Source organism: Pteropus alecto, unplaced genomic scaffold, assembly GCF_000325575.1.
Source record: "Pteropus alecto unplaced genomic scaffold, ASM32557v1 scaffold102, whole genome shotgun sequence".
Lineage (NCBI taxonomy): Eukaryota > Metazoa > Chordata > Mammalia > Chiroptera > Pteropodidae > Pteropus > Pteropus alecto.
Window position 1 is genome coordinate 1324201 of NW_006432224.1, and position 12305 is coordinate 1336505.

Below are 12305 nucleotides of genomic sequence, written 5' to 3' on the forward strand. Positions count from 1 at the left end.
CGGCCACCTGCCCAGGGAGGGTCCGAGGGCTGTCACCTCCAGGGCTGGTGAGTGGTCAGCGGGGACAGCGCGGGTGGGACAGCTCAGCAGCAAGCGCCCGAGCTCGCAGGTGACCCCACCTGCTGCGGGAAAGGTGTGTGGGGCATCCTGGCCCCGTCCCCCGCCCACCTCGTCGTCGCAGGGCCATGGGAGTCCCCTGTACGTCTGCTCGGGCGGCGCGTCAGCCCCGGTGGCGTCTGCACCTGCGCCCTCCTGGCGCGTGGGGAGCCTCCAGCGGGGCGGTGACCGCACAGCCCCGCATCCCCGGGGCCTCCAGTCCAGCCAGCTTGGGTCAAACCCCCGCCTGTCACTGACGAGCTAAGCATTCGGGAGGCTAGCTCGCCCCTCCTGTCCCGTGTCCAGGTCTGTGGAGTCTGTAGCTGGCACTGGGGAGGGGGACGGAAGGCCTGGGGGTGGGAGGGTCGCAGGCCTGGAGCACTCAGCGCGGGAGCGCGCGGGCCAGGTGTGCCGTCCACCCGCTCAGCGACAGGTGAACACTCGGAGCGTCAGTTAATCCCAGGGGTTTTGTTGTAAATGGAGCTCCGAATCGATTTCGGTCGCTTTTACTTTCCTTAAAAAACGAGTCCCTATTGATTCTTCAAATGCGTTGAAATAAAGCCAGATTTCCTGCCTTTTCCTGTTCTTTTTGTTTGTTTTTCATTCCAGAAAGCTAAGTTTGTTCTTTTCCATTGAATTTACTGGGGCAACATTGGTTAATAAAATTATACAGGTTTCAGGCGTACGGGTCTATAATACGTCGCACGTGTACTGCATGGCGTGTGGTCACAGCCCAGCCAGACCTCCTCCCAACACCAGCCGTCTGACCCCGACCCCCTCCCCGTCCCCCGGGTCACCGCTGACCTGTTGTCTGAGTCCGTGAGGTTTCGTTTGCCCGGCTCATGTTCATGTCCAGCTGCACATCCCACATACGAGTGACATCACATGTTCTCGACTTTCTCTGTCCGACTGGTTTCGCGTAGCGTGACGATCCCCAGGCCCATGCGCATTGTCGCAAACGGCAGTATTTCATCTTTCCTTGTGGCCAAGTGAGATCCTGTCACATGTGTGGACCACATCATCTATCAAAGGACACTCCGGTTGCTTCTGTGTCTTGGCCACCATGGCCACCGTGAATAGATCTCCTTTCTGCATTGCTGTCTATAGCCGCTCTCGTATTAGTATTACTTTGGTAAATCGGGCTCACTGGGGTCTAGATTTTTGGGGGGACAGGGGACGGTCTTCTAAAAACCAGTTTTCAGTCTTACTTTTTTCCCTACTGTTTGTTTTTATTCTATTTCACCTGTTTCTACTTTAATTTTTGAAGATTTTCTTATATGTAATAACTGTTATGACTAACTACTCAAGAAATAATAAATGATCATTAAATATCATATTGCATATAAAGTGAAGGAACGGTTAACATTTATCAAGTTGCGAAACGTGATCATCGATCATCGACACCAAGCCGAACCAGCCCGCCGCCTGAGAGCCACCGCGGGGGAAGCGCACCTGTGTTCCCGTCACCGTGTGCTCACCCCCAGCAGAGGTGACGGCCGTCATTACTTCTGTCTTTCTGCAGTTTTCAGAAAGGAATTTTTAAAGCATATATTATGTATTCCCAGACAATCTATGAATACTCCTTATTTTTACCCGCAGTTCACCTCACTTGACTATTCCTACACTGCAAACTTTTTGCCTTTCCTTAGAATTATTTCTGATCTGGATGCAGACGGTCCCCAGCTTATGACGGCCCGACTTACGATTTTTTGACTTCACGACGGTGCAAAAGCAACACACGTGCAGTAGAAAATGTACTCGGAATTCTGAGCTCGGATCCCCCCTGGCTGGGGACGGGCGTCGGGATGTCCTCTCCCGGTGCTGGACAGGGCCGCGAGCCGCAGCCCCTCATCCGCCACCCGCCACCCACCCATCACGAGGGCCAACGCCCGACGCCCTGCAGGGTACTCGTGCTGGGTGACGTCGCCGGCCGTGGGCGAAGGCGCGTGTCTGAGCACGTGCGAGGCGGGAAGCCTGAGCCGGGGGGCTCGGTGGGCGTACGACGTGCGACTTCCACGCGGGACGGGCTCATCCAGACGTATCCCCATCCCAAGTCGGTAAGCGTCTGTGTGTCATTGCATGTGCTGTTAGCCGCTGTGCAAAACCCTACTGTGTACTCATGTCGCAGTGTTTATAAATATGCAGACTGTAAATAAGGTGGTCGGCGTAACAAGTGATTTTCTGCTGGAATGTGAGTATTTGAGGTATTACGAATTGGAATCTTCGCTAAGTCTTTTGTTTTGGCAGGCTTCCTCTGACACCATCCCACGGGTGGGGGAGGGGCGGTTCTGCCTTGTCATCCCCAGGTTCCCGCTGGGCCCAGCGGGCAGGGGCTCCCCGTTTCAGCTGTGCAGACCGGGAGCTCCGGCCCCCCGTGCCCGCTGCCAGCCCCGCGGAGCGAGGCAGCGTCCCCGGTTATGCCCCCCTGGCCATCCCCACTGGCCCTCTGGGGGGCGGGCCCAACCTCCTTGGGGATCGAAGCCCCGACCTCCCGCTTGGCCTCTGCGACACCTCCCATGCGGGGAGCAATTATGTCGTCCAGCCACAGCTCCGAGAGGCACGCCTGGGCCCAGCGGATGGCCTTCGCTGTCGAGGGCTGGCTTGAGCTGCAGGCGTGTCCCGGCGTGTCCCGCGATTGGCTACACACCTTCTGTCTTGCTAGGCTGCCACTTTCCTGGCCCTCTGGGTACAGAAAGCAGATTTTAGGTGTCTTCTTTCTTGTCTGCGTCTTCCCTTGGCATTTTCGGGTGGCCGGCTCCTTTGGCACGCGGCACGGGGTGTACGAGGCCAAAAGAAAAATCCAGGAAGTCGCCGCCTGTCATTCCCCTGGGCCCGAGCTCCCCGCCCGACCTGTCGTCCTCTCCTGCCCCCGTGACGTCAGCCTGACCTGTGACGCCGCTCAGGCGTTTTCGCTGCACTCACTGGGACTGCGGGGGGAACGTGCACCTGTTGCATCTCCCCAGAAGCAGGAGCCTCCACCCCACAGCTCTGCACGTGTCGCATCTTCGCTCGGTTCGATGTCCTTCTTAAATTTCTGCTGACACGTCCTTTTCGAGCCATGGGCGAGTTAGAAGGGCAGGGCGCAGTTTTGGGGGACTTTCCCGTCATTTTCTGTTACTGATCCCTCGTTTGAACCCACTCTGACTCTGGCACAGACTGAGCGATTTCGATTTCTTTACGTTCGCTGGAGTTTATTGAACGGCTCAGGCGATGGGTCATGTTGGTAAATGTTCCACAGGTGCCTTTAACGCATGTGCGCTGCGCTGTTCTGGGTGGGGCGCCCCGCCATGTCGTCGGACCTTGCGGTGGGTGGCGATAGTCCATCCGTTGTTGAGAGAGGGGTGTTGCCGTCCCCAGCAATAACTGCTAGTTTCTCCTTTCGATCCGATGTTTTTTCTCAGCACATTTTGAAACTCTTTTGTTTGCTACCTACGTACTTAGGATGGCCGCGTGTTCTCGATAGCTCGATCCGCTTATGGTTATGCAATGTCCCTCTCTGTTCCTGACATTCCCCGTCTGAATGTGTGTTTTCAGTGATGATAGATCAACTTCCGTTCTCTTTGGATTAACGTTGGTACGTAATATGTTATTTTACTCCTTTCGATCTAACGATATCATTAGATTTGAAGTTTTTTGTAGCTGCTGGAGAGTTGGGTCATGTTTTATTTTTATTTATTTATTGTTTATTTTTTACTTTTTAAAATTTTTAGGCGAGGCAACCCTTGGTTGACCTCACAGGTTGCAAGGACCTCGTCCGCTTACAAGCCCTTATTCTTCTTATTTTTTACGCCTACAGCACCTGGTCTTCCCAGATGGTCTCCCATCCAAGTACTCACCTGGCCCAACCCCGCTTAGCTTCCGCGATCAGACGGGATCGGGCGCGTTCAGGGCGCCGTAGACGAGTCATGTTTTGAAAATCGACTCTGTCAATCGTTTTTTTAAATTTGTATATTTAGATCATTTCTATTTAACGCGATCACCGATATCTGGGGCTTAAGTCTGTCAATTTATTTTTGTTTTCCGTTTATTCTGTTTTTCTTCTCTGTTGTCTTGCCTTCCTACGGCTCACTTGAACGTTTTTAGAATTCCACGTTGACCTATCTTTATTTTTTGAGTGTATCTCTTTGCGTGGATTATTGATTGGTTGCCCTGGATACTACATTGCCGTGTAGACGTTTTTATAGCAAAGGGGAGAAATCGATGCGGGACATATGTCCCCCTAGTGGTTACAGAGAGGCGGTGGGCTGGTATTCTAACTTTCACGTGTGCTTTTACTTTTACCGTTACTATCGACTGGCAGGATTTCACCGACAGGCTGTGTCCCCCACTGGTGATACAAATGCTCCCAGGTGAGACTTAGCTTTTGTGCCGCGGAGGATGTGCCGAGGCACACGTGCTTCGTAAGCCTTCGGCGACTGCTGGTGTCCTGTGGCCGCTCCCCGGCATCGCTGGGTGCCTTATTTCATATTCGATCACGGGGCCCTTCCCCACCGTACCCCCTAGTCAAAATGAAGCCTGAATGTAAGATTTCCATGTCCAAAATACCAAACTTATCAGAATCACATGGTTTCGGTGGGAATTATCACCGTTAGTTCTCATGGAGCTTAAAAAAAAATTGGCATGAAAATGATCTAATGCCACAGCGAGCGCTGGTCAGTTCTGATGAGCCAGGTCTGAAAGAAGCACATAAATTCTGTTGAAATTAGACTAACCGCACAGCACAGCCGGCCTTGTCCTTTTAAATCACCTTCATGATGAAGACAAGTGTACCAAAAACTTACCAAAACACCGGTCTTCTCAGTGAAGAGAGGAAGCCATGTAGCGTATTCCTTGTTCAAACAAATTCCGGATAAACGGCAAAACGGGCCTATCTCGTGCGCCCAGAAAGTGTTTTCAAGCCTTTTCTCTTTTCACTCATTTTCCTAAAACATACAAGAGACCGGATATAAAATGATGACAATTCAGAGGCTTCTCAAAAGAGTTTAAATTTTACAGAATGTCATGAGTCATCCTCTTGATTTTGTTAAAAATCAAACTAAGTGTTTTTTTTTTTTTTAAATGTGTGGGAAAAGAAGTCAACATCTGTCACCAGTAAAAAGCATCCGAAAAATAGAATGGGAAAGATTGAGTGAACAGCGTGACAAACCCGAACCTTAGAAACACACAGACGTTATGTCTGTTCTATAAATCACGTCCCTCAAAACGCAAACCACGAGACATCTGAAGAAAAGCCGATGGCGTGGAATAAAAGCCCGAAACGCAGCACACAGATCCTGCACACTGCTTGTCGTCTGATGTTCGTTGCAGGGCGATTAAAAGTTGGGGGGAAGCCCGAAGACGTAAGGGGAATGTTTGCACCAAGGGGGGATGGATGCATCATAAACGAATTAAGAGAGCTAGATATCCTGGTTACGGGTTCGTTTGTAACAAACGTCCGCCAAACCCAGTAGTTGAAAACAGTAAGCAGCGTTCATTTTGCTCGTGACCGTGCACGTTGGGGCGTGGCGGGAGCAGCCTGTCCCTGCCCTGTGCCGCCTCGGCTGGTGCAGCTCTTAGGAGCCTAGAAGGGAGGCCACTGTGGAGCCACTCCTGGCACGGCGAGGGAGTCGGCGATGGCCCTTGACGCCTCCCCGGGTAAGTCCGCTAGGGAGCTGCGGAGCTTCTGCACCTGCATCGCCATGGGGCCCCTTGCGGGCGAGGAGGAAGCACTTTGCATAAGCCCCCTGGCTCTCCCGTGCGTCTCCCTCCAGGACACAGAGTAGCGGGGACTCATCCAAAGCCTCTTTCTGGTTTGCTGGCACCCAGCTGTGCCGCGAGAGCTGGACACATCCTCCTCCAGTGTGATAAGCCCTGGTCACATCCTCCTCCAGTGTGATAAGCCCTGGTCACATCCCCCTCCAGTGTGATAAGCCCTGGTCACATCCTCCTCCAGTGTGACAAGCCCTGGTCACATCCTCCTCCACTGTGATAAGCCCTGGTCACATCTTCCTCCAGTGTGATAAGCCCTCTCGCTGGGGGTCCTCTCCTTGTAGGCTGTGATTTTTCACGCATCTCTGTCCCAAAGAAAGGGAGCTCTGGGAACGCAGCCCGTGAGGCTTCCAGGCCGCTCCGGGCACCTCAGTCAGCAAAACAAACACGGTGCCGAACAAGCCGAGTAAATAACGGATAACGGAGCAGAGGGAAAGGAGGAAGGAAAGCGTGAACGTCCCGCCATCTAAAGAGTTCCCCAAGCAGAAAAGCGGCCTGGTCTGTCTGTCTGTCTGTCTGTCTGTCTGTCTGTTTATCACCCCCCGCCTTGGTGACCATCGACTGGTTTCTCTGTGTCTCTGGTTCTGTTCCCGCTTCGCTTCGTCTACTCATTGGTTCTGCGTCCTCAGACTCCACGCAGAAGTGAAATCGTATGGAATCTGTCTTCCTCTGCCTGGCTTATTTTAAACGCATTATTTTTAGCATCGTCCACCCAGTCATCGAATCCTAGCCATTCTAGGCTCTGCTTTACCGTCTGGTCCACTGACATCCTTACTTCTGCCACCGAGTTCTGGTCACCTCCATCCCTAGCCAGTTCTGCCACGATGGCTTCTCGCCGAGCTCCCAGCCTCCGGTCTGAGAGAGATCTTTATAAAACATAAATCTTACTATTTTCCCTTCTGACCGAGGTGCATTGATCTGCTTCCCTCGGGTCCCAGAACGGAGACTGAGCACCTGGCGGTGGTTCGCGAGGCCATTTGTGGCTTTACGTCTCTATCTGTCTCCATCTCTCGGATGCGTCTGTGCATCCTCTGCTCGGGCCATTCAGAAACACCCTCCGCGCTCATTCCCTTGGCTGTTGTAACAAGTCACCACAAATGCCGTGGCTGAAAGGACCGTGGACTTGTGAGCTCAGCCCGGGAGGCCAGGACGCCGGAGCCCTCGTGGCGGCAGGGTGGGTCACTTCCAGGGCGGGTCACTTCCAGAGGCGCTGAGGCAGAATCCGTTCTGGCCGCGGGAAACCCGTGGCTTGTGGCCACGCTGCTCTGCCAGTCTTCACACGCCTTCGTCCCTCCGCGTGCGTCTGTGGATCACCATGTCCCCCCTCCAGATGAGGACACCAGCGGCTGGATTAAGGGCCCACGCTAACGCGGCAAGACCTCAGCTTAGCACTCCTAACGACACCCGCCAAAGCCCTGTCCCCAGCTCGGCGCACGTCCTGAGTTGCCAGCTGGGTGTGAATCTGGGGAGATCCTCTTCAAACACCTAATACTGGGGTTCCCTCCGCCTTCGGTCATTCCTTTGCCATGCCTTTTGTCCTTCAGCTTTTCATCTACTTGTCTCCAGCTACTCCTCGTCTTAGAGTGAATTTGCCTGCTTCGGTGATTAATTTCAACGTCAACGTCACTGGGCCACGAAGTGCCCAGATATGTGGTCAAGCCACATCCGGGGTGTGCCTCGGAGGGCGTTTCTGGATGTGGTTAACATTAGAATCGCAGACGGAGTGAAGCAGGCTGCCCGTCTGGACGTGGGTGGGCCTCGCCCAATCAGTCGAAGGCCCGACTGGAACAAAAAAAGGCCGATCCCCCCTCTAGCGAGAGGGAGAGCCTCCTGCTGGGCTGCCTCGAGCGGGGACGTCGGTCTTTCCCCCGTGTTCAGACTCAAATGGAAACATTAGCTTTTGAAACTACAACCTCGGTGATCCTGGGTCTCCAGCTCGCCGACCGTAGATCTTGGTGCTAATAATTGTGTGAACAGATTTCTTAGAATAAATATAAATGCGGGTAGACAGAGAGAAGGCTGTCATCTCCTACTGGTGCTGGTTCTCTGGAGAAACCTCACTAGAACACCTGGGAAAATGTCCCCTACTCCCAAGAATTCCTTGGGGGTCCTTTCTGATAGCAAAGCTGTCAGGGAGAAATTAATGCTCTCCGTCAGTCACTCTGACTGTGGTCAGCCAAGGCCCTACGTGTAGTACGTTTTCATGGTCACTATTGTATCTTCGACGGTCAGTATTTTCAATACCCGCTTGACAAAGGTCTCCTTTTGCAGACGAGTGCACGTATGTTCCAGTCTTCCCATCTCCCGTTTCTAAAAATCAAGAGAAAAAGCATTTATGACATCGTGCAAAAACAGCCATGTTTGCAAGTTCTGTTGGTAGTAATGGAAAAGGTAATTTTCTGACCGACACCTCTGAAGAAAACTGTAAGATCTGGATAAACTATATTGCGATCGGCTTGAGAGTTCTGCCCCTGGTCAGAGAGCACAGATCTACTTTTTCTAGTTCCTTCCACGAAGTATGAGTGAAAACCCTGGCCGCCTGCGTCAGGCAAACGTAAGACTCTGGAGGGCGGAGAGGAGGCAGGTGTGTTAGGAACGGTGAGGCCCAAGTAGCAACGCGGTTGTGAGGTCTCTGAAATTTCCTTAAGCATCATCTATCCAAGGCTTGGAGCTAAAAAAACCGGCAGCCCAGAACCACCAAGGGGTTAAAAGAGAAAAAAATGCACAGCGATGTTCATGGCAGCGTTATTCACGGTGGCCGGGACGCGGAAGCAACCGAAGTGCCCTACGGTGGACGATCGGATCAAGAAGCCGGGGCACATACACGCAATGGAATATCACTCAGCCATAAGAAGAGATGACATACTGCCATTTGCGACAACATGGATGGACCTCGAGATGATCATACTAAGCGAAATAAGCCAGGCAGAAAAGGTTAAAAATCACATGATGTCACATATGTGGAATATAAACCCCAAAGCGACAAATGAACAGGACGAACAGAGACTCAGGGGCATGGACCATGGACCAGCGGGTACCGGAAGGGACGGGGGAAATAAATAAATAAAATGTTTAAAAAATTATGTATCTATAGTACGAAAAAAAAAAAGCAAGTAAACTGGTTTTTAAAAAAAATAATAAATAAATAAATAAATAAATAGATAGATAGATAGATAGATAATTAAATTAATAAAAAGAAAAGAAAAAAAATTCAACAAATAGCCTGAGGTTCAGGAAAGAAGCAGCCTAGCAAGACAAATGTTAAGATAGCAATCACCTGGCTCCAGGCGGGTGTCCCAGGACAAACTGGCCTCACCACACCCACACCGGTGAGGGCCACCGCGGGCCTGGACTTCCAATGTCCCCAGGCTGTAACGAGGCCACGTCCTCCCGCCCAACACCAGGGCCGAGTGGGGACCGGGCGCTGTCACCTCTGGGGCGCCAGGCAGTGCCCTCCCCCGGCTGTTCCCGAGGCCATGTGGGGAGCCTGGACCCGCACGCCGCCCCATCCAGCGGTGCTGAGGACCCCACCCCGGGCCTGGGATGGCGTAGGAGGAGGCGTGGTGGACGCTCAGAGGGACAGTCCCCCCTGGTGTCCGTGGAGGCCGTGCGCGGAGCTGGCACGAGGCGCGCTTCCCCGCCACCCTGCGCCATTTCAGCGGTGGCCGGAAACCCCGACTCGGTCAGCAGGATCGGGGAGCCCCTTCCGCACCTGCGCGTTCGCGGGGTCCGAGCGAGGGACTCGCCCGCCAGCTGCAGCAGGCGAGTCTCACCCCCTCTCCGCCCAGCGATGCCAATCAAAGCCGTCTGAATGGAAGGTCGACATAAGACCCGGCCTCTCATAATGTAGCACCCAGAATGTTTAGTTTTCAGTTAAAAAACCAGAATGAGACCAAGAATCAGGAAATTTGAGTGGAAAAAAGAAGACAATCGATAGATGCCAACACTCACATAATAGATGTTAAGATTACCCGACAAGGATTTTAATGGAGACACTATGAAAATGCTCCAGTGAGCAATTATAAACACGCCTGAAAACAGGAAAAAAAAAGGAATTAGAATATGTCAGCAAAGAAACAAAAGGTATAAAGGAGAACCAAATGATAGTTCAGAAATCAAAAATACGACCACCGAATAAGAAAATTGAAACTTCTCAGCACCAGATAGAGGTGAACAGAAAAATACATGAATGAACTTGAAGATGAACATTGAAACTGACTCGATCTGAACAACAGAGGGAAAAAGCCTAACAGAATGAACATAGCTTCACGGAGCTGTGGGACTGTCACACAGAACTAAGATTTATGTCATCATAGCCCTGAGAGAGGAAAAACGACGGGCGTGAAAAGAATTCAAAGCATTATTGATGAAGACTTCCGAAATTTGACAAAAGACATGCCACGGATTCTAGAAGCTGAGAGAACCCCGACCATTAAACGCGAAAGAAAAGCAAATCGAGATGCATCATAGTCAGACGAAGAAAAAAAATCTTGAAAGCAGCGAGAGAGAAACGACGAATTACCTGTGAGGGAAAAATAATTTGAATGACGGGAGGTTTCTCGTCACAAATATCGAAGGCCCACAGGAAACGGGAGGACATTTTTCACGTGCAAAAAAAGAAAAAAAGGAAAAGTCAATCTAGAATTCTACATTCCATGAAAACAGCTTTCGGAAATTAAGGTATTCGCAGATGAAGGAAATTTAAGAGAATTTTTCAAAGGCACACTTACCCTTTGAGAACGACTCAAGGAAGTTCTCTAAACAGAAAGCAAAGAATAAAAGAAAATCTCTTGGCATGCCGGAAAGAGTTTGAAAACGGGTAAATATAATCCACTTTCTTACCCTCGCTGCGTTTCTAGACCACGTTTGACAGTCGAAGCAAAAATTAGAACACTGTGTCACTGTCTTTTATGGTTATAAATGAGCAAGAGGAAACATTTAAGACCACTGTTCATACTCACCGGGCAGCCGCTGGCGCAGGGTGTTGATGGCGGGGAGGCCGGGTGAGGAGGATGGACAGGGGATTTAGAGGAACACTCTGCTGTCCCATCAACGTTGCCGTGAACCCAAAATTGCTCTAAAAGAAAAAATAGTCCATTAAAAGATTGCGTGTGCCAAATCGAGAGGTGCCTTGCCCCAGGAAGGACACCGCATCTGTCCAGTGGCGGCTGGAGCTACCTGTGTCTTACGTCAGCAACTGGCTGACCTACGAGTGTCCTTTCTTCTCTCCGATGCATCGTGGCAGCGGCCACGGCCGACTGGATCCTGCTGGTCCTTGAGGTCACCACTTCCCACACCCCGCCGTAGCGGAGCGAGCGCGCTCGCCAACGCGCACCCCCGAACCCCCACCCGTGCTTTCTCCTAGCGCCCCTCGGAAGGGCTGCGACCGTCAGCACATCGCCGGAAACATAGCGAGGACCAGGACGCGGCTGAGCAAAGGGGAGCCCCCCAGAGCGCGTTTGAGACTGGCCCCACCGGCGACAGCGTCGCTCCATGACCGGACGTGCCCAGGCTCCTGTGACTTCTCCGCCCAGCGACGCCCCAGCTCCCCGATGCCCATGGCCACCTCTGACCCGCGTTCGCAGGAATCCTGCCGAGTGGTTTGGTCAGAACCCCACCCCCACCCCCACGCCTGGTCACCGAGTGTGCATAACCCTTGGCGTGTGACGGTCTCGTCTTCCCCCGTTCCCCGGGTGACATCTGGCTACTGGCCCGTCTTCAGCAAGACTCCTGTTAAGCGGGTTTAGCAGCCCCTGACCCCCGCTGTCCCCTCCGAGCAACTTCCGGCCCGCGCCCTGCCCCCCAGCTCCGCACGACCACTGTCTCTGTTCCGAGCTGAGCCCCCGTGGCCCCCTCGCTGCAAAACGCCACTGCGGCCGTCCCTGCGCCTGTGGCACCCCTGGGTCGTCTGCGGTGCCGTTTTAACAGGTGTCATGAGTATATGTCCCTCTTAACAAGAGAGCCTGGTGTGCGAATCGCACCCCATTGGTGCCCCGTGCGGAGGTGTGGCTGTCACACGCCCGCACCTGTCCGCCCGGGCCGCGTGGGATGCTGGGGGTGGGGGTCCGGATCTGGGGCCCGGGGCATCCTCTGGAGGAGCCCGGCAGGGTCTGCGGTCAGAGCAGAGGCACCTGGGTGACCACAGGGGCCCCAGTGGGACAGAGCGGCAGAGGCCCGGCCTCTGTGGGCACCGCCCGCACCTGCCGGCAGCATCTGTCTGCGCCGGGCTGAGTCCCTGGAGCGCAGACAGCGTGTGGGTCCCAGCGCCGGGCGCCGCCTCCTGGGCGGGACTCACAGCGGGCGGGTTCCGTCTCATTAGCCAAGTCTCAGAGAAATGTCCCAGAGCGGATGAGTCACCCCACGCCCCACGCAGACACTGTGGCTCTGCCCGCGCGTGTTTCGTGGGTCTCCAGGGCTGTGCATACAACGTGCCAGGCGCTTGCGGTGCGGCCTGGACGCGG

General features: G+C 53.2%; 1 protein-coding gene and 1 pseudogene across 1 annotated transcript in view; both read right to left on the reverse strand.

Annotated features, from left to right (window-relative positions):
* LOC102889630 (neuronal acetylcholine receptor subunit alpha-7) overlaps nt 1-1046 on the reverse strand; it is a 99486-nt gene extending 98440 nt beyond the window's left edge. The window contains exon 1 of the mRNA XM_015585697.1: nt 982-1046. Coding sequence (XP_015441183.1) covers nt 982-1046 — 65 coding nt within the window. The remainder of the gene's footprint in view (nt 1-981) is intronic.
* A 2837-nt stretch (nt 1047-3883) lies between these two features.
* On the reverse strand, nt 3884-3996 carry LOC112475794 (annotated as a pseudogene).
* Between the last annotated feature and the right edge of the window lie 8309 nt (nt 3997-12305).